The sequence below is a fragment of the Fundulus heteroclitus genome, chromosome 23 (genome assembly GCF_011125445.2).
Source record: "Fundulus heteroclitus isolate FHET01 chromosome 23, MU-UCD_Fhet_4.1, whole genome shotgun sequence".
Lineage (NCBI taxonomy): Eukaryota > Metazoa > Chordata > Actinopteri > Cyprinodontiformes > Fundulidae > Fundulus > Fundulus heteroclitus.
This window is the reverse complement of record NC_046383.1, coordinates 5,244,280-5,266,906: the sequence shown is the minus strand read 5'-3', so window position 1 is coordinate 5,266,906 and position 22,627 is coordinate 5,244,280. Positions and strand designations below refer to the sequence as shown.

The window sequence follows — 22,627 nt, the reverse complement described above, 5'->3', positions numbered from 1 at the left end:
ATAACGTGCTTCAAAATCCTCTGCAAAAATCTGTAGAAAATCCCCCCCCCAGTCCGTCAGGCTGCAGCTGGAGGGCCTCCAGCAGCCGGAGTCCTGCTTCCTCATGTTAGTTCTCAGGCGACGGACCCGAGCCACTGCCACCCTGCCTTTCATGTGTTTTATTACAGCCCGTTTCAGCAGCTGACTGCTAATTGACCCGTCTGACGCCGACTCGGCCAGACGCTCGGTGATAATCGTTGTTTATGAATTAAATAAATATAACAACACACACACACACTTCATGACTTCGTTGCCCCGATAAGCCTTTTTTTTTTTTTTTGCAGTTTAGCGCACCGTTACACTCTTTGGTTCGCGATCCCCCATTCCCCTGAGCGGCTGGGGCTCGCGGTGCATGCCGGTACCTGCAGTTCTCATCCCTTCCAGCCTCTCCAGCGTCCAACGCTGGGCGTGGAGAGCCGAGCACTACATCTCCCAGGCTGTCACCGCGCAACCCCCCCTTCTCCTCTCCCTCCGCTCTCTCCCACCAAACTGGAGGCTGGAGATACGGAACGGACTGTCTTGACGACCCCCCCCCCCTCCCTCCCTCCCTCTCTACCCTCCCCTTCTTCTTCTTCTCCTCCTCCCTTCCTCCCGCCCCCCGGACTTTTAGAGCCGAAAACCGTCGAGATCAGTGAGCAGCCGCGGACGGCGGAGGCGAAAGGGTGGACGCGGCCGTATCTGCCACAGTCGTGCCTGCACGTCGTTCACTCACCATCTGGACGAGCGGGTTCGTAACTGTTTGTGTCATTAGACATCCCCCCCCCCCCCCCCCCCCCACCAACCCCTCCTCGCTCCCTTATTAGCACGGGATTGATTCAGTTGTTGAGGTAGAGAGTAAAGAAAGGGGGGGTGGGGGGGGGGGCATAGAGGAGAGGCTTGGTGAATGCCTTTCAACGCCGGAGTGGCTCAGCGAGTCGGTCCGGTGAAGGGCCGATAAGAGAGGCTGGAGCACTTCACATTAGGGCGGCCGGGGATAAATACCAGCCCGCCTGCCTCAGCACGCAGAGCGGCGGCTGCGCGGGGGGGAAGCCGGACCCGGGCTTCAGCCGGTCCACGGCCACTTCAGGGGGGGGCACAGTTCCTCATAATAAGTTGTCGCCCCCTTCCCTTCCCTCCCTCCTTAGTGCACTACTTTTCTCACCTATCCACCAGTAAGTCCAGTCCGTGTGCCTCCAGCCAGCGGAGGCGATCGTTTTGTCTGCCATGTGTCACTTTGTTGTTGTTGTTGTTGTTGTTTAGTTCGCCTCTCGTTCCGCTCTCTGCCGGACTCCTGCGTGGACCTGGTGGGGCGCAGATGTGACTATAATCGCGGGGTCTTTTCCGGCAGACATCTCCCTTCGCGTCAGGGGAGACGCGGCTTCTGTGGCCGGTCGGTGTCCCCGCTCCGCCCGCTCCGCCTGCGGATGGACCCGGTCACCTGGGAGAGCCCCGGTCCTGCCTTCATGCTCCAGGACCGGCAGCACCGCGGAGCTCTCCGGAGTTTCTGCTCATATGTGTCCCGACTTCATGTGCTCTTTTTGTGCACTTTTTTCCTCAGCTGTGACATTGGGAGCCGCCGAACAGGACATGGGGGGGCTGACCGGATGGGAGTGTGTGGGGGTGGGGGGGTACAACGGTGGCTGTTTTTTTTTTTTTTTTTTTTTTTTTTTCCTTCTTGTTTTTTCGCCCCTCTTCCTCGGAGCCTCCACTTTTTGTTTCCGTCTGCTGCCCACGGCGTGCGCGGACCTCCGCACGCATCGCCTGGCCTACATCCGAGCGAGAGGACCTAGATGTGGCGGAGCAGACCGGGCGATCGGAGCACAAAGACAAAAAAAAAAAACGAACTAGCTGTAAGCAACTGTTGTACGGGAGTACACGCAGAGCCTCCTTTCCACGGAGCGGCATCTGCGTGGCTGCTCCCATCGGGGCACCGCAGATTGCACGCAGGGATTCGGCGTGTCCGTCCGTCCGTGTGTCCGTCTTCCTCCGGGTCTCCGGCGTTTTCTTTTGCGTCCAGAGCTTTCAGGGTTTTCGTGTCTTTTTTAGATGCGCTGGTCTGCGCTCACCTCCGCATGGGATTATATTCTGGGTGCTTTGATTTGTGATGACAAGGCTTTATGGTTAACTGTGTGGGTTTTTGTATTCGTGATTACTTTTATAGGTGTCATCCATCTGTGAATGCTCACTTACAACAAGCACGATGGCAACCTTAACTTCCTGATTGCCTCCTCAGAAAATTTAAAAAGCCAGCAATCCAAACTTTTCTCTCCCATCTAAGTCGTCCCTCTCTCTGCTGGACTTAAAGTGAGTTAAAGCTTCTTTTGTTTAGCAGTTGCTGCATATATGGATTGACGAATGGTCGTTCAGAGGACAGACCCCGGGGACCAGAGGTCAGGAGCCACCTTAACACCAGCTTCTGTTTGAATTGACAGATAAAAACCAGTGACGTGATTCAGTGGCCTAGCAAAGACTGCGGATGTTGAAAACACATTTAGTTGTGTTTGTTGTTGGCGTTAACTGATTTTTGTTTATTTTTGGTACAACAGGGTTATTAACACAACACGTTTAGTGGCGGTCGTTGTCATCAAATCTACGTTGATGTAATGTTTGGTCGGCTCGGCTACAGGAATTTGTGCGTTAAAATCCTGATGCCGTACAACGCACCTGTCCAACTTACCTCCGGCTTCACCTGATGTGGGTCTTCCTAAAGCTCGGGGGGGAGTGGCAGGGGTCTAGTCATCATGAAAGAGAGCGGTGAGGAACATGACAGTTACTCACGACTGACATCACAGTCTTCAACAATAATACTGCAACGTCAGGCTTTCCTAATATTGCACAGCCCTATTGCGCAGTGCATAATTAGGCTGTAGTTTACGGTCAGCAACGGTTTGTTATTGATTTGGGTGTTTGAATTATGTCCCTAGACGACCTTTTTCACATTTATCAGTTGAACAGAGAATGTTTTTCTCTGAAACGTTTTGTACTCTGCTCTGCATGCTTACGTGTATCTATATTTATTTATTTTTTTTTGACGTTGAGGATTTTCTTACATCACGTCTTCATTAGTAAGGACATGATGCAACGATGATCATTTGAAGCCCTCGTTAACCCGAAAATGTCATAAAGGCCGGACCTCTAACATTTATTACGACTAGAATCAGATGGATGTTGCTAAAAATAACTTAGGAGCATAAAGTATACAATGCCTTTCAGTATTATTCATATCCTTTAAACCTTTCCACATCACAAAGTAGTTCATGATTATGAAGAGGGAGGAATGTGATGCCATGATTTAGGAGAGAAGATTTTTTAAGCATAAAATCTGGAAAGTGTGGCATGCATGTATTTGACCTCCTTATATCTGATATCGTAAACTAAATTTCAGTGACAGATTACCTATTTAGTAAAAGGAATCCACCAGTGTGCAGTTTAATGTCTGCCCTGTGAAGGCCTCAGAAGTTTCTTAGAGGACGTCAGTGGACAGACATGAAGACCAAGGGACACAGCGGACAGATAAGGAATATGGCTGTGGGGGACATTTAAAGCAGGTTTATGTTTTAAGCAATACCCCAACCGTTGACATCTCTTTGGGAGGACTACCTAAATTCGTCTGGCTCGGCAGTAAACGGGGAAGCGACTGAGAGTCCCATGGTAACTCCTGAGGAGCTGCAGAAATCCACAGCTCACATGGAGCGATCCGCTAACAAAACAACGTTGGTCATGCACCCTACAAATCTGGCTTTAATGCAAGAGTTGCACAGCGAAAGGAATTGCTGAATGAAAAGCCCTGAAAGGTCCCATTTATTGTTTATCTCCAGCTATGATTGAGGCACGGATAAACATGTGGAAGAAATAGATATCTGGTCAGACTGGAGCAAAACGAAACTTTGAGGCCTTACATGCAAAACGCTATGAGCTGATAGAAACTTAGAGAACATCATCATGAACAACGTTCCCCTGGTGAAACATGGTGGCAGCGTCACTTTACGTCAGCAGGGATTGATGGGAAGAGGCGTCGAGCTAAATGCACGGCAATGCTGGCAGAAAACCCCGTTAGAGGCTGTAAAAGACTCCAGGACAGATGTTCAACTTAACAGGACCACAACCTACAGCCTGAGCAACAGAGGAATGGGTTCATGGGTTAGGACGGCCCCGTTTCACCGACGTTCTGCAGCAAGACTCTAAAGCCGGGTTTACACTGTACGAGTTTTTCCCCTTTTCGGGCCGATTCTTCAGTCGTGCAAGCATATTTTGAATCGGGCCGAATTTCAGCTTGATCGTACGGGGGGGGTGGGGGACTGGCTTCTCACGACTACCTCCCGATCCGGAATCGGACGGTCGGTGAAAATCAAACATGTTTGAAATTCAGTCGGCCGTCGTGAGGTTTTCGTGAGCGCATCCTGCTGTTCAATCAGAGCTACGACAGTTTACGAGCCGTTTTTCCCCCAACCTCACGCAAACAAGTAGATTTAACTGACTATCGTGACATTGTTGATAAACAAAGAGGAAAAGGCTGGGGTGTTAAATGTGCACGGCCGCCAGCTTACCTCAAGTTCTTTTTGTAAAACTGACAGACCGTAGTAGTCACGTTTGCTCAGCCATGTCTTTGTCCAAATATGTCGTCGCCTTTTTTTTTTTTTTTTTAGGGCTTTCTGCACACAAAATTGCACATATTGCCAAAGCAGCGCGTTTCTCTCCGGTAATGTTTACAGTAGCCATCGACACTTCCGTCTTCTTCTTCTTCTTCTTCTTCTTCGTCGTCGTCTTCGTCTTCTTCTGTCTACGTTCGGACGTACAGTATGAGCACTCCGGTCGCGTCCGAGCGTTGCGCCGTACACAGATCGTGAGCGGTGAACTTTTAAACTCGCGGTTCCGTCGCACAGTTTGAGATTTATATAAGTACCACGACTGAAAAACTCGTACAGTGTACGCCCGGCTTAAGGTGGATGTTCTCTGACTCCATCCAGTCTGACTGAGCTTGGGCTGTTTTGCTTTAAGAGCAGAGGCTGGAAAGGTGAGTCTGCAGGTGTGGAAGCTGGTAGAAAAATGCCCTCAAAGGCAGTGAGGGATGTTTTCTGTGAAACGTTAACACGGGGCGGCTGAACACACGTGCACGCTGCACTTTTCAGATTTTTATCTGTAAACATTTAGAAAATCTTGTGTATATTTTTTTTCTTCCACTTCCCAACACGCACTGCTTTGTGTCGTTTCATCACACCCGATCTATTGAAGCCTGTGGCTTTAACCTGAAGACATTTAACAGTTTCATTTTTGTTTTTTTTGTTTTTGTCACATTAGTTTAAGCCGTGTGGTCTGGTCTCTACATGAGGAAATTGGTTTGTTTTTGTCTTGTTGGTGTTATCTTCAAAGGTGTGTGAGCGACCTGTGTATTTTACAGCGGTGCTGCTTCAGTGTCCTGATTGATTCGTTTTGTAATGCAGCCGTCTGCTAATTCTCTTTAGCCAATTGAATATATTATTCCCCCAGTGTCCCCACAGTGATTTCATATTTTAAATTGGGTAGATCTTCCTGGTCACGTCTCTCTGACGCTTATGTGCTGCAGACATTTCGTTAGATTCTAAGAACCTTTTAATCATGTTATGTGTCATAAGTGATGTAAGACATAATTGGTCGATTACTCTGGGAAAGCAATTGTTGCTTTCCCAGAGTAATCGCAGGTTAGGAGTTACTCTGTAGTCCAGTTTGTGGCTTCAACAAATGTGACGCGTTTACCAAACCAGTGTAACAGAAGTACTATTCCCATTTAAATATTGGTTAAACGCATCGTTTCCTAATGCATGTCTGTTAAAATAATGATAATAGGAATAATCATAAAGAAAAGGCGTTATTTGAGGACACTTGTCAAACTTTAAATGTGTCTTTATGTGCATGGGGTGACTTTTTAAACACATTGCTGAAGTACAGTTGTTGATTCCTTAGACACTTTTGTTTTTGCTTTTTTATTTCTTACTTGTTTCATATCATCAGACTGATTTTAATGTCAAAGATAACATGAGTAACCAAAAAAAAATGATTTCAAAGAATAATTTCATTTATTAAGGGGGAAAAAGCTATCCAAACTATTCATCCACCTGTGGAAAAAGTAATTCCCCACCTGTTAAATCATGAATTAACTGTGATTAACCAGACTCAGTTCAGTTTCACCTAGGTTTTGGAACGGCCTAGTCAAAGTCTGAGTTTAAATCCTATTAATATGCCGAGGCCTTCAAAAGCTGCCAGTTGGGCTGATGCGCCTTTACTTTTTCTCACTGGGCCAGATCGGGTTGAATAGCCTCTTCCTTTGATAAATTGCCTAATAATTTAAAAGCTGCATATTTTCATCACTTGGACATTGAAATAAGTTTGATCTGAAACATGTGATATAAAAGCAAAAACAGAAGAAATCTGTAGTGAACAAATAGTTTATTACAGCTTTGTATGTTTATGCTTTAGCTATTTTACCCCCAGACGTTTAGTGTTTTTTGTGATAATCTTGTTTTGATCGTTATTCTCTGACGTCTTAATATTCTGGACGATAAAATGTGTGACCAGTTAGATTTAAACGTCTCACGATTTTCAACACAAACAGACCAAACCTGCAAAGTCACACAGAAAAGCCTCAGCATGGCGGCAAATAGATGATTTGATTGTTTTAGTTTTGTTTTTAATTATCTCATGTTGCAGCAGATGTATTAATCCTAATTGGACATGTTTTTCTTAAAGAGGGTCGTTCCCTTTCTGTATTCCTAATCAGATAAGAAAAAGGGAAAACCTCACCCAATAAACTCCCGGGTCCTTTTTTGATTTTATTGTCTATGCGCCGTGTGAGGTCTGATGCCTGCCGGTAAAAACCTGTCCCCACAGTCGTTGGTGACGACCCGCGACCAGATGCCCGTCTGCTCCGACGGCAGATAGACGCAGTCAGGGCTTCAGTCGGGGCTTCAGCTCTTCTACAAACGTGATGTTGGTCCCAAACCACATTTAGCCACCCGAGCGCCGTCATTATTCAGCCGTTCCCATGTGTCACCTTCACCTCAGTGGCGTCTACGGCAGGATTACCTGCAAACGCTCAGCTTTCTACCAGATGGAATGCGAGATAGGAAAATTAGCCCACAAAAGTGGCAATTTTACTGAGTTCACTTGTTGACGCAAGGCACACACACTTAGGTTTTGACTGCCTTTTTTCTTTTCTTATGTTTTCATATGTGTTAAAAACCAAGCGACGAATAGTCCTGCGATATAATTGATGCCACGGTTTATGGAGGGATTCAGTAACCACGGCAGGTACGGGTATCTCATCCAAATGAAAACAAGCATTGCAGCGCGATCGAGGCGGCTCACCGGGTTGTCGTCCTGCTAGGCCACTGTTAACGTCTTCAAATAAATTATACTTTGTCTCTCAGGGGGCTCTAGATAATTCAGCTCAGCACAAAAATCTTTCAGCCAAAGACAAAATCACAGCCTCAGGATTTTCCCCACATCTTTAATTAGTGAGCAGCTGTTCCTAGTTTTGGCACTCCTTACTTTTTTTTTTTTTGACTTTGTTTTCAAAAAGGCGAGTGAGGTAAAATCTCCGCGGTCACTTTGTGTGTGAGTTTTGTCGGGGTCAGAAGGTGGTCTTTATTTGTCACTCAGGATTATCAGCAGAGTTAATATCCGGTCAGCGCATACTGGTTTCAGCTTATTTCTCTATTAGGACTCTACAGTAATAAAGGAAAATATAAGAGTAGTTCAAAACAAAGACAAATAGAGTTCAAAGCTGACATTTTAAACTGGATTCAGGATCTCATATTAGCTTTTAGTGCACAATGCTTACCGGAATATGAACAGCGGTCTCTATCGGTATTCCCTGTAGAGAGTTCAGACCTTTACCTTAACTCTGACGTTTCCAAAAACCTCTGCCAACATTTCAGCATCCAGTATGCTCCATGACAGCGGTGTCGAAATCTCAAAGGGACAAATCACAGCTACTTTGCTGCAATGCGTCCTGCTTTCTCTCGCTGTCTCGCAGCCTGGAAGAATCGGAGACATGTCGCTCCATGCTGCAAAAATCGCGTTTTAAACACCTGACTGAAACTAAAACTTCTTCCCTCGGTAGCAGCGTCTATCCCGAGGAGCGCAGCGGTTTTAATCCTGTAGCGCTTCGGGGTGGTGAGCTCATTGAGCAGAAAAAAAGTTTGCCAACCAGTCACCACACTGCAAAAACGGAACTTGAAATAAGTAAAATGTTCTTAAAATGGGTGTATTTGTCCTTGATTTGAGCGGGTAAATAAGATGATATGCCAGTGGAATAAGATTTTTGCACTTAAAATAGGAACAATTCATCTCCATCATCTTATTTCAAGTGCAGTTTATCTAATTATCTAATTTTAGGGGTCAAAATACTCATTCCATTGGCAAATAATCGTATTTACCTGCTCAAATCAAGGACAAATTCACTAACTTTAACAACGTTTCACTTATTTTTTTGGTCCATTTTTGCAGTGCAGACAGGTTACCAGTGGATTTACTGCCTGTTTGATTTTTCTTTTTGTTTGGTGGTGCATGTCCAGGTAAAAGTTTCCTCTTATCACCAGTCAGAGCAAAGCTGCCGTCCATCTGTCCTTAAAGCGTTTCCACCTGTAGTCTCTTAAGGACGGTAAGGCAGATATGAGTGCTAAAATCTGAACGCTTTCTTAGTCTCTTCTGAGTTCATCCATGCTTGGATTCAACACATTATGATTAGGATTGGTCTGTTAGCTATTTTTTTTTTACTTGCTTTCAATATCAAGATCATAATTTGTTCTTTCTTGTGTACTCTGCAGCTTTGTTTTAAAGAAGATCATATCGACTGGCTGAGCTACCACCCGAGGCATGTTTTGCTAAAGAAACACCTATGCAGGTACTTGTTTTCTTTCTGTTCGAGTTAGATCACTTGATTAGAGCAATATATCCTTTTATCCACTGAACCCTGGTCTCATTAACCTTCTGTCACCACCTAGGTGGAATCTACACTAATGAATGTTGGGGATGGAGGCCCGGTGAGCAGAGAGATCAGTGCTCTGACTAAAGCATCCACTAATATGGTGGGAAATCCCCCCCAGACGCTACCCCCTGAGTTTAGAGGAGATGTGAACCTCAGTCAGCAAAACAAGACCACTGCAACAAAAGACTCTAAGGCCTTGAAAGCCTGCCTGGACAACAGCAACTGCAACCATAGTCCTGAAAACGCTCTGCCTCAACAGCCTAACAATGCACCCATGTCCAGCTCGGTCCTCACCGCTTCAGAGAAGCGAGCAGACAAACGGACAGAAACCCCTAAAATCAGGGCTGATGGGTCTGCGGTCTTCCCCGCTCCTCAGTGGTCGAGCGGCGTGAAAGCCGGCCGGGAGGACTCCCTTCACCCGTGTCACAGCAACGTGACGTCCGGTAAGAAGTCGCAGTCTCAGCAAAGCGTCGCCGCAGGGTTCCCGTGCTCTGCCATGTTCAAACCAGCCCAGCCCGTTGCCTTTCTTCCCTCCGCTAATTTCTCCCCTCAGCTTTGTAAAATCACTCTTCCACCAGCGCTGGGTCAAATCACAGCTTTGAGAGACGCGACGAGCGGCCATTTCCAGAAGGAAGTTCAGCCTCAGGGCTCGGGTGTCGGCGGGACGCCCCTCATGCGGACTTATCCCTACTCGTTGTCGGCGGGTCGCGCTTCAGACAAAAAGGCGGCTGGATCAAACATAAAGCTCAAATCCAACCACTCATCAAGCAAGACTACCAAATCACTCGAACACAAATCTTTAGCTTCTGTGGTCGCCTCACCAGCTATTGCATTACCATTGCAGCATCCATCCCTAACCTCAGCGGCCCCCACCCACTACACCTTGTCTCCGACAGCCGCCATTTGCTGCGGCTCTGCGCTGGCCAGCATCACCTCCCAAAGCCGGCTCCTGAACCACTTGGAAAAAGCCAACAGCGTAGACAAGACAGCCATGGGCGCTCTCAACACGATGCCTCCCTCTGCTGCAGAGGACCACACAGCCTGCCCCAGCGAGCAAAGAGACGTACCCCTCGACTTGTCCGCTAAATCGAAACGTCCGAAATGCATGAGCGACGCACCAGCGTCCACGGTGGAGCCTCACAACGAGTCCAGTCAGAGGGATTCATTCAAGAGGACTCACTCTGCAGCCTACTGCTCCAGCGCACAATACGCGGTCTTACCAAATTCCCACAGAAACGGATCCCATCAGAAGCAGCTGAACAGGACTCAGAACCACCAGGTTACAGAACCCAAACCCGCATGGGGTAAAGGGTCTTCACAGGACTCCATTAAAAGTATCCCCGGTACATACGTAGGTGTGGCGAGCCCCATACTGGCTTCCACTCTAAGAGGCAAAGACGGGAAGGGGACCTTCACAGACGAATTTCAGAGCTTCGCAAAACAAGAGTTTATATCAATTATCGACCAAGGAGAACATCTGGCATCAGGAGGGAAGAAGCCATCCTGTCTGGTGAAGGGGAACCAACACGCTCACAGCGGGAAGCACGTGAAAAACACCAGCTCGGCCTTATCCAAGAACTGCGCCGCCAAAGGAGCTCTGTCGACGGTCCTGTTGAGCTCCGCCAACGCTGAAAGTCAAAAGAAATGTGGGCCCAACAAAGCGGCGCCGCCGCACTCTGCTGCCGCCGTCAGTCCGGCCTGGCAGAGAAAAGTCCCGCAAGGATCCCCGAAGACCAAAGGCGCCGCCGCCGTCACAGGGGGATCCAAGTTTCAGAGCCCGTCCAAACCGGAGGACAAGTGGGAGAGGATGAAGTCTCCCCTGTCCAACCTCGCCTCCATCGTACAGCAGCAAGGCCTTGAAACGGCGGCGCCCACAAACGAGGGAACCGCCCAAGCTTCGCCTGGCGCCTCGAGAAAATCCGACGTTCTGACTCCACTCAGCCAGGGCAAGGAGATCCAGTCCAAGCATGCCGCCACCTTCGAGTACCCGCCTTACTGGGCTGTGGACAAATGGCCTTCTCAAGGGGAATCCACTCAAGCTGCAAAACGGCACGAGATGTTGAACGCTGCTGAACTTTCAGAAAGTGACACTGCTGTTCCCGGTAATAAAGGAGAGCACGTGGGGCTGAAAGCCAAACAGGGCTCCTCCAAGCCCGCTGGCCAGGCTCGCCTCTTTGGGAGCAATGCATCAACGAACGGCGGCGGCGCGGACAGCAAACTCGCCCAGGTGCTGGAAGGGGAGATCTCAAGGAAAGAAAGTGGGACATCAAACGGTGCTGCGGGTGAAAAATTGGAGGGCACGGTAGCATCCATTCTCACGGGCCAGCGTCGAGGCGGGAGCGACGCGTTGGAGAGAACGGCGAACGGTACCAAAGAGGAGTCACCGACCAAAGCAAAAGCAGCTGCTATCAAACAGAAGAAGAGCGGCCCTAAGAAGCCGGCGAAGGAGGCGCCGCCAGCGGAGCCCGTAAAGAAGGCCGCAGGGAAGAAAAGGCAAGAGAAAGAAAAGACGCCAGTCAAAGTTTCTACGAACAAAAAGGTGCGTCGTCTTAAAAGATCTAGCTTTCTGTTTTTGGAGTGACCAGGGCAGGAAAGCGGCACATTTAAGGATTTGTACTAGTTAATCAGGTGGTCAGCGCTCCGTTTTTGTAATTCCACTCTGTGATTCATGACCTGTAGGGTCTTATTTTGGGTCCGCCTGCTTTCCCGTACTGTGGAAGTTTGTGATCAATAGCTGCCGGCGTAACCCGCTCTCCGTGTCCCCTGTGAATTTCAGCAGAAGAAACAATCTGCACCTGCGTCGGAGCAGAAGCCGTCAGCAGGAGAGCCTTCCCCACGCAGTAAAGAGCCCAACCCAAAGGACAAGATCAGCTTCAGTGAGGCTGAGCAAGCAAGGCGCAACAAAACCGGTACGGGCCTTTAAAATGTCTCCCAGCGTGTGCGCATCTGCGATATTTGTCACAAATTTATCCGTTTTTTGTTTTAGTGATCAGCTCGCGTGTGCAGAGATCAGATGTTGCTCTTTTCTTTTTCATATTTTCACATAAAAACAGGTGTGACTGTAACAATCAGATCGTATTTCCTCAGTTTCAGACAGAAACAGTCCTCTTGGTGTAGACACGCCGGTGTCTCCCAGTAACGCCGCCGCATCCAGCAAAGAAGCAGACGCCACAGAGTCCGCCTTCCCCAGACTGAGGAGAGGACAGCGACGGGCCGACGACGCTCGACTCGATCTGTGGGGCTTCGCCACGCCTTCCCCTCCGCCTCCACCTCCACCGCCCAAAGATGTGTCTCCATCGCCCCCGTCGACGCCCAGCCAGCCGGCTCGCCGTCCCAGAGGGAGGCCTCGCTCCAACGCGTGTGCAGAGCGCGCCTTCGAGGGGAAGGGGAAAGCGGCCAGGGCGGAGGCCGACTCGGCTTCACACAAGAAACGGCGGCGATGTTCCAGCAAGAAGTACGAGACCGGGGACTACATCACCGAGAAGGACAGGCTGGAGGAGGGAGAGCAGCGGGAAGACTCCCTGAGGGACAGCGAGGCCCCAGCAGGTAGGAGGCCGACGAGCCGTCAGAGATTACACTGAAGCCTTTAAAGGAGGAAACAGTTCATCCGTTCATCCATCCATCTGTCTGTTCATACATCCATCTATCTGTTCATCCATCTATCTGTTCATTCATCCATCCATCTGTTCATCCATCCATCCATCTGTTCATCCATCCATCTGTTCATACATCCATCTGTTCATCCATCCATCTATCTGTTCATCCATCCATCTGTTCATACATCCATCTATCTGTTCATCCATCCATCTATCTGTTCATCCATCCATCTGTTCATCCATCCATCTGTTCATCCATCCATCCATCCATCTGTTCATCCGTTCATCCGTTCATACATCCGTTCATCCGTTCATACATTCATCTGTTCATACATTCATCCATCATCCATCCATCCATCCGTTCATCTGTTCATCCATCCATCATCATCCATCCATCATCTGTTCATCCATCAATCATCTATCCATCCATCATACATCTGTTCATACATCTGTTCATACATCCATCTGTTCATTCAACTATCATCCATCCCTTCATCCATCATCCATCTGTTCATCCATCTGTTTATCATCTATCCATCTGGTTATCTATCATCCATCCATCTGTTCATCCATCTATCATCCATCTGTTCATCCATCTATCATCCATCCATCTGTTCATCCATCTATCATCCATCCATCTGTTCATCCATCTATCTGTCCATCATCCATTCATTCATCTTTTTATCCATCTATCTATCATCATCTGTCTGTTCATCCATCCATCTATCTTTCTGTCATCCATCCATCCGTTTTATCTCTCATCCATTCAAGTCTTTCTCTCTGTGAATCCAGGGTTTCTTTTCTTTCTTTCCTGTTTTTGCCGGTTTTAAATGTGAAGCTTGAAAAATATAAATTAATTCATTGTGAAATTTTGTAATGTACTTTAACAGATTGGCCAAAAATAAGTTTATAAATTTGAGTCTGGAAAAGGCTTTTCCTGGCTTCATGCTTCATGTTTGGTACAACCGAGGGAAAATGGAGCGTTGAAGTTTTCCTGAGGCTCCGGTTTGAAGGCGGCTGCCAAGCCAGTAACCGAGTAATGTTGGCAAGTCCGTCAGAACTTCACAGAACTTCAGCCTCATCGATGTCGCTGTAGTAAATCAGCAATGGCAACATCTTTTATAGAAGTTTATAACAAACATGAGGGGCTTCTTTTTGGTACCAGTAAATTACCAAAAAAAGAACTAAATTGGCTTCGCAAGAATGTTTTTCTTCCTGCTAAGATGGATGATTTCTAAAAAGAGCAAACATCTATTTTTATTTTTTTATTTTTACTTCAGAAGCTTCTTCAATTTGTATCAATAAGCTTATTTATTATCAAAATCTGGTGTAATGTTCTTAGAATGTCAATGGCAAGAGAAACTCAATTCACACATTGCAAATTAGCTAGTTAGAGCGTTATACCCCCCCACCCTGAGTTTTTCTATTTTAAAATCATTATCATGACACTCATTCTTTTCTGGCTCCTGACCTCAGCAGAATGACTTCAATGATTTCATTTTGTGCAACATGTTTGCTTGCTGTCACAAGCAAACATGTTGCACAAAACACCCATAGAGTGAATCGGTACTAAAAAAAAAAAAAACCCTCAATGAATAATTGTGAAAAGATTTTAGGGCCACTGTACGCATAGAAACATGATATCAGTGCTCCAGAAAAAGCAGTAAAAACTATTTTAAGACAACAGCGTAGGTGCTTGTTTTACGGTTTCTGATTTTTACTTCCTTCCTGTTGTTGCTTTTGTTCAAAAACATTGCAATCTTTAACATACATTTCATTCTTATTTAGAGTTGTGCTGCTTACGTTGTGGTCACCACTTCTTTGCCTCTCGATAGATTTCATCTGTGTGTGCGTTAAATGTTTCAATGCTGAAAACTGACCTTAACTGAGGCAAGGAAGGCTCGCAGAGCTTTAGATATTGTTCTTTGTTCTTTTTGGACCTTCTGCATGAATCTTGGACTCTTTCTTGGAGTAGTTTTGGTTGGCTGGCACCGCTGTGAAGGCTTATCTTTGTTAACCTTTCCCCGTTGGTGGATCATGGTGTTTGCTGGAGTCCTAAAGCCTTAGAAATGTCTTTGTAAGCTTTTCCAGACTGATAACTCTCATCTGTTGAGCTTCTTTGGGTCAGGGTGTGATGTGTTGGGTTATTAGATATTTTAGCCTGCTTCATGATGTCAGACAAGATCTATTTAATTTGACTCTTAATCAGGGTTCCCGCGGATCCTTAAAAAGTCTTAAAAGGCATTGAATTCTGTAACTTAAAACTAAGGCCTTCATTGGCATTAAAATGTCTTAAATTAGTCTTTCTTAGGTCTTAAAATTGTTACCAGGTCATAAATAGGATTTTATTTTTGTAATTCTTACCAAACAGTAAAATAATTACAATTATATATTTTTTTAATATACTGAACGGCTCAATGTAACCATTATTGGTTCCGTCCCGATAGCGGAACCAATAAAAACTGTTGCGGCCGGACCATAACTGGGAAAAAGAGTTGGCACTGGTTATGTTGTGGTTTTTAAAACTGATTTATAGTTTATTTTAGTAGGGAACAAAACGACGTTTGTGAATTCAGTTCAGTAGTTGTTAAAAATATATCTGTAATTTGTCTTTTTTAGCTTTCTTCCTATATGAAATGTTTTTCAAAATTTTAAACATGTCTACTGGGCCAGAAAGTAATGGTTTATGTTAAAATAAACATTTGGGTAAAGTTGTCGCAACCAGGTTTTTGTTGTTTATCGTGAATTTGGTCTTAACTTTTTATTTCAAGTGGCAATAAAAAGTCTTAAAAAGTCTTGAATTTAACTTGCCTTATGCTGTAGGAACCCTGCTTAATGCTATGAGATGACAGTCATGAGACTCAGGTTTCCAGTGATGGTTAATTCCTCTCAGTACCTTACTTTACTTTCTTCAGGACCGCGCCTCGAAAATGGCTACTTGTTTTATAAATGATGTTGAGAGGAATAAAACATTTAAGAAGCAGAGAACTAGAACAGCCCGTTCACCTGAGAGTTTTCCCTCAGCAACTTGAGCCCACAGACGAGGCAGCAGGCAGCGCGTCTTCCACCTCCATCCGCCGCGCGTTGAGAGGTCAACTGATTGATCCGTGAGCTGATTCACTGGGTCGGCTATGCAGTTCATGTAAATAACGCCTGAGCTTGCTAAGTCAAACGATTACCACATCTGTGGCTAGGACAGTGTTGTTTTGCTTATTATGTATTTAGGGGGATTTTGTCGGGACTGATTCCTGCAGACAGGCTGCGTCTCACAGCTGGGGGGCTTTTCTTTTTTCTCAGTTCAACACAAGCAGACCCAGTAGGAAGTTGACCAGAGTGCTGTAAAAACTTTAAAAAGAAACATATCATTATTAAAATTATTCAACATTAATTAACCCTAACATTTTAATACAGTCTGTTTGATTTGTGTTTTAAAGTTTTACTGAGCCTTAAATAAACGCTTCCCGAGGTAAGAATGCGCCATTAGCCTCATTGGGCCCCAGATCCAAACCACTTTATCAAAAATATTACATGATAATTTCCATGAATATTAAAACGGTGTATTTTTAAGTCAATGTGATTAATTGAACGTTCTTAATAAATCAGCCATCTATTGCACGGAAAAGCCCAGGTCGACTGACCTGTAGCTTAAACCTATTGCCATCCGTAAGCAGTCTGGAGAGCACACCTCTCCCCGTCACAGCGTAAAATCAAAGGTATCAGCAGCATAGATGGTCCGTCCTGCCCGGTTTGAGAGGTTTGCTGCTGGTGTAAACCAGAAGGTATAAATCCTGATACTCTGCAGGGCAGCAGGTCCAGAGGCTGGATGAGCTTGTTGAGGTCCATCTGACTAAATTCAAAGGTTTGACTGGGAGGCCAGTTAGAAATATGGGACCACGCAGCCAGAAGGTTTACGGTTCAGATCTCAGAGGAGGTTTTCTGTGTGCAGATTTCATGGTCACCCTGTGTTGGTGGATTATTGGTTATGAATTATTTAGGAATGTGTGAGTTTTGATCACTCTTTGTGAAATTAATTAAGGGAGTCCAATGTTTGCATATAAACATCAGTGCATTTCATCGGGATTATATGTAATAAAGAAACACAAAGCAGTGCAACGGGAAAAATGTTCAGGAATTTGAAACATTTTATAAATAAAAACCTGAAAAGGTCTTAATTAAAAGTAAGTGTGAATACCTTTTGCAGGGCTTTTTATATCTGGCTGTAATTTGTCACAACCCTGCATAACTTTAAATCTAATTTGTCTTTACAGATCCACAGAGAGATCGGTGTCCGAGCCCAGCTGCCTCCAGCCCGGAGCCCCCTCCTCCACCAAAGCCCTCATACACTCGCTCAGGATCGGTGCGCTACCAGGAGAGCGAGGAGTCCGAGTGCAGCAATAAGCCTTCTGGAAAAAGGAAGTTCAAAAGCAAACACTTAAGCGATGGCGATGAACCCAAGGTAAGCCTCTGATCCTTCATCCAGATCTCAAATCATTCCAACTTCTGGAAATATGTAAGATTACACTGCCCCCCTGTGGCCAGACGACAAGCTGGTTTCCAGAGCCAAGAGATCAGCTGAGACAGTAAATATTGACACGTACTGTATGGTGGAGCCCGTAAATGATAAACTTTCAAATCTTTGCTTTAGAGTAAGACCAAACGCAGCAGCTCGGGGAAACGTGGCACCTCCCTCCCGCTGGATGACGACGGTGCTGCCGTGAAATCACACGTCACAACGCCCCCAGCCACTCCAAAAAGTTTGCCATCCTCTCCAGCTTTCAAGAAAAGTTCCTCAGGAAGAAGCAGCGGCTCAGACTCGTCTCCCAAACGGCCCGTTCCCCCAGAGGTTCGCCGGCTGATCGTGAATAAAAACGCCGGAGAAACTCTGCTCCAGCGTGCGGCCCGCCTCGGCTATCAGGTAAAAAACACGCCCGAGTGACTTTGACCTTCATCCAACAGGTTTCCCATTTTAAACAGAGATGTTCTGAATGTGTGGCCTTGCTCTGCGCTGCAGGACGTGGTCCAGTATTGTCTGGACAAGGACGTCAGGGAGGTCAACCGGCGTGATAATGCCGGTTACACCGCTCTGCACGAGGCGTCCTCACGCGGTTGGACCCAGATAGTCCAGATCCTTCTCAAACACGGTGCAGATGTCAACTGCAGCGCTCAGGACGGGACGCGGTGAGCATCTGTGGCGCTCGCCTGTGGTCATGGATGTGTCCGAGGAGCTCATGGCAGATTCTGGCGTTCCTTTGGTTGCTTATTTGTGTCATTTATTACCTTGTCGACGTCCTAAGAGCCATCTGTGTGTCTTCTCCCCTCAGGCCACTTCACGATGCAGTAGCAAGTGACAACTTGCCAATAGTGTGGCTCCTCCTGAACCACGGAGCAGACCCAACCCTGGCCACGTACTCTGGCCACACGCCGGTCAAGCTGGCGCACAGTCAGAGCATGAAGACCTTCCTCACAGGTAGTTAATGCCTTTAATGCGCCGCCTCTGCCAGGACAATTCATTTGGGACGAATCGACTCGTCGCAGAAATACTTAACCCAAGAGTTGTTTAACACACTCACGAGGAGCTCACGAAGCTAATTGAAAGTAGACATACCGTTAATAATTAATAATGTGTTTTCCAAGAGTACAACCTCTATCGGGCATGGCGTCAACACATTAGTAAACTGTGCCCACATCTGGCACGGCGAGCGGAGTCTGCTGCTGGATCCCCCCGTCTCTTTCTTCAGAGCAGGACGATAGCGGTTGTCAAACAGGATGATTGACTTCCTGCTGAAACTCAGGAACTCTCTATGTTGAGCACGAGAAGCGGTGAATCATTTGATGAAGTAACCAAGCAGCAGCTTATGAAGCGACCTGACACAAAGCTGAGACGACGCGATCATTTTTCCTTTATTTCTAGATCGCCAGCCTCATTCGTCCAGGATGAACCGGATTTAAATTTATATCAGGGTTCCCGCGGATCCTTAAAAAGTCTTAAAAGGCATTGAATTCTGTAACTTAAAACTAAGGCCTTAATTGGCATTACAGTCTTTCTTAGGTCTTAAAATTGTTTACCAGATACCAAAATAGTTTATTTTAGTAGGGAACAAAACAAAGTTTGAGAATTCAGTTCAGTAGTTGTTAAAAATGTATCTGTAATTTGTCTTTTTTAGCTTTCTTCCTATATGAAATGTTTTTCAAAGTTTTAAACATGTCTACTGGGCCAGAAAGTAATGGTTTATGTTAAAATAAACATTTGGGTGAAGTTGTCGCAACCTGGTTTTTTCTTGTTTATCGTGAATTTGGTCTTAACTTTTTATTTCAAGTGGCATTAAAACGTCCTAAAAAGTCTTGAATTTAACTTACCTTATGCTGTAGGAACCCTGTATAAACTTGCACACCTTTAAAACAGATATTTTACACACTGTGTCAGACATTTTTTTTCCCCAGTGATTAATCGGTTAGTGTTAGAAGAAACCAGTCATGTTTGCTAAAAGCCAAAACGAAAGAGAGAGAACGTTTTAATTTTAAACATCGTGTGTCAATATGCTTTCATTTGCATACTTGGCAACTTTCTGCACGTCTACCATCAGTTTCAGTCGTGCTGTGGAGGCGGAAACCCAATCCTAGTTTCTGTCCGTTTATCAGCAGCCTGAGAGGATGCAGCTCAGGACATTTTCTGTTCAGGATCCAGCAGTATAAGAACTTTAAATGGTGCTGATCTCTGTGCCGTCTCAAAATCCAGAAACAATAACACTTCAGTTTTTTTTCCTGTATTCAACGCAAGTTATAGCGTTATCGCCACATTTATCACTATTATCACGTATCGCAACTTTGTCTAATGTCATGCAGCCCTGAGTTATTCTTATGATTTGACCATCTCTACGTAAAATATTTTTCTGCTGCTTTAAACAACAAGCATCAGTAAATCTATTACTGGCACAGAGAGCTTAGTAATTATTTAATCTGCTGTTTTTTTTTTATTTTTTAATGCAGTTCTTTGCTATATCAAACCTATTGATGTTGTGATAACGATGTGCTGCTGCTGCTGCGTTATAAATCCTGCCAGCCACTTCTCTTTGACAGCCTGACAAGTACATTTAGCACTTTATTTCCAGCCTGAGAAACTTCTAGCCTACCTCGGTCCCTCAGCATCCGGTCTATATGTGCAGCTTAGAGGTGTGGCAGGACATTGTGTCCAACCATGTCCTCTAATTAGACTAAAAGACAAATCAGATTTGCTACAAGATATAACACAAGACAGTCTGATTTAGGGCTGAACAATTAATCGCATTTTCAATATAATCGCAATTTAAAAAAACGCAATTTCCAAATCGCAGAATCTGCAATTTTTTGCTATGTAACAATTAGGGAATTAGACGCGTCCTTTAGGTGTTGGTAAAATGTTTAAAGTGGGTTTGCCTACACATGGAAGGGAAGACAGTTGCAGCAGTGAGATAATCTATTTTTATTACTTGTTTTAGAGTTTATATAATCATACATAGCATAAAGTACTGGTCAATCAGTTTAATACATAGACTTGTTTGTTAGTTGCACTTTATGTTCAACAAGGATTGATGTCCAAATCAACTAAAAACTGTTCTCTTGAATATTATTCTAATTAATAAAAACATTAAACGTTCTTGTTTTAAATAGTCCTTGTTTACAAACATCTTTATTTAGAGGCCATCTTTGTTGCTTGTGGTTAACGCAGAGAAAAGTCAAAATTGCAATTTTGGTTGAAATATATCGTAGGCAGAACACAATCATTACTGGTCTGAGTTTAGATGCTGTGGTTCTTTTAGAAACTAATCTGCAAGGCGAGGAAACAAATTGATTTGTTGTTTGTATATGTTTAAGAAGACATGATAAATTAAGCTGGGGGAAAAAATCGCATTAAATAGCAATATTAAGAAAAAAAATTGCAATTAGATTATTTTCCAAAATCGTTCAGCCCTAGTCTGATTCAGGTTTTTATGATTTCTAACTAAGCCCAGCCAATCACATCGAGTTACTGACGTAGAAACAGTCCATCCCCCTGGGCAAGTATGTGGCGACTGTAGAAAGGAACAACTCCCATCACCCTGTTTCCAGATCTTGATGTTCAAGCTGTCACAGCAAATTAATGCGAGATGCTCTGTTTCCTAGAATATTTCTCAGACCTGGAAGGCCGCAGTGAAAAGGATCCTAGTTTACCCTGGGATTTCTACGGCAGCTCCCTGTTCGGTAAGAAACTTCTGATCTGTCTGAACGTCCACTGAAGCTAACGTGTCATTTCTGAAGGACAGTAAGGGAAAGGTGTGGTTACAGTCTCATACGTACCTTAGCTGTCCTTGAGGTGAAAATCTTCTCCAGTTTTTGGACTAATGACTGAGTAGCTGCAGAAAAGGGTTTAGTTTGTAGGCTGGACTCTTGGTTTGTGGAGCTTTGAGCTTAATATCTGATCTTTGTTTGGTTAGGACTGTTGTTTCATTCAGAAATGTACCGAGGCTTTAAAGAAAGTGGGCTGTAATTTTAGCAATGGACTGGGAGACAAACAGAAAAAACATTTATTTATCTAGCTTCAGCCATACTTTGTATCACAAAGTTTGAGTCACTGCTAACTATTGTATCTGCGCTTTGACAGCTACAGTTGTCTTTTTATCAAGGAGAATATTTAATCCGAATATTTTTTATATTCTCCTCGTTTAAATAATCCTTCCACCTACCATTTTGTTTGCTTCGTCCACTTCTTGTGGACCAAACTTACAGCAGCTTTTCGTTTTTAAGGTTTGCAGGGTTGCTTCATTTTACTGTTGAGAAAAACACCAAAACCCATAGAATATATAGTTGAGCCTCTCAAGTCTTACTGGGTGTCAGTTTTATGTAGACAGGCTGTAAAACGAGTATCTTGTTAATAGTTTTTCTAAAGCAATGCTCCTCTGCGGCACTCCGTTTAATTGGCCTGATGGAAGTGACCACTAGAGGGAGTGTAGACCTCGTGTTTTACAGCCAGCTGGGTGTCGTCTCCATTTCCTCTGACCTCTGTTGACTCCGCTGCGCAGAAACCGATCAGGAGCCGTGCTGGGACTTCCTGCTGTCCGAGCAGAACCAGGAGCCCGAGGAGAACGGAGACGCCAATCCCGAGAGGGACTCGAACGCAGATTGTCTTCTGTTTGAGTTCTCATCCGAGCCGCTTTTACCCTGCTATCATGTTCAGGTGTCGCTGACCCAGGGGTGAGTTCACAAAGAGACGTTACTGAGACAAAGCAGTGAAAGAAACCGTACAGAAAACACGTGGAAGCTTTTAATCTACATACAGCGATCTTATATGGGTCTGGAGTATTTAAAAATATTTGTACCTCCAGACTTTATTCCAGATACTTCTGTCTAAAATGTGCATCCATCCTTCTGTCCATCATTCACCAGCTTCCTCACAGTCTGATTGTGCAGGTTTCACATTCAAAGCAGGTATGAATACCTGCTATAAATCAATTAATCACTTTTCATACAGAACCAGAGCAACATAAAGGCCTTTACTAAGGAAGCAATAAAATCAACATCAGAACAAACAGTAAAAAATAAGCTACACCAGGATAAGCATGAAATGTTTAGTTAACATAAAACAAGCGATGGGAAACACAAACCATTGATGAGGGTGAAATGCTAAAGGTAGACATGAAACTAAAAAAAAAACTCCTGGTAAGACTGAGACCACAGATGATCAAAAGAAGAAAAAATACTGAGTAAATAAAAATTAAAAGCACATCTACAAGTAAATAAAATATAAGTGAACTATTCAGGTCTAAAGACATGCATAAAATAAACGGATAACTGAGTGTTTGAGCAACACATGAGACAGTCGGGCTCTGTTGCGTCATCCGTCCATCCTCTGTTACACCTTTAAAATGTTTTTTTTTTTTTTTTTTTTTTTTTTTTAAATGTTAACAGGACCAAGACTTACTCTTCTTTTTAGCCATCTTTCTAAACCACAGACACGTCCCAGCTACACTCGGCCCATTTTAAATGCTTCTAGTTGTTTGTTTTTTATACAATAAAGTTTATATTATGGTAAAAT

At 44.9% G+C, this 22,627-nt stretch overlaps 1 protein-coding gene across 1 annotated transcript; it reads left to right on the top strand.

Annotated features, from left to right (window-relative positions):
• Positions 1-649: 649 nt before the first annotated feature.
• Positions 650-21,786, top strand: bcorl1 (BCL6 corepressor-like 1; the record flags this gene model as incomplete). The annotated part of the gene is given in 11 exon segments (XM_036127192.1): positions 650-766; positions 8,823-8,899; positions 9,000-11,522; positions 11,760-11,892; positions 12,071-12,529; positions 16,848-17,035; positions 17,225-17,494; positions 17,591-17,757; positions 17,901-18,046; positions 20,719-20,796; positions 21,615-21,786. Coding segments are annotated over 10 exon segments (4,142 nt in total), but the record flags the coding sequence as incomplete, so codon positions are not given.
• Positions 21,787-22,627: the final 841 nt, after the last annotated feature.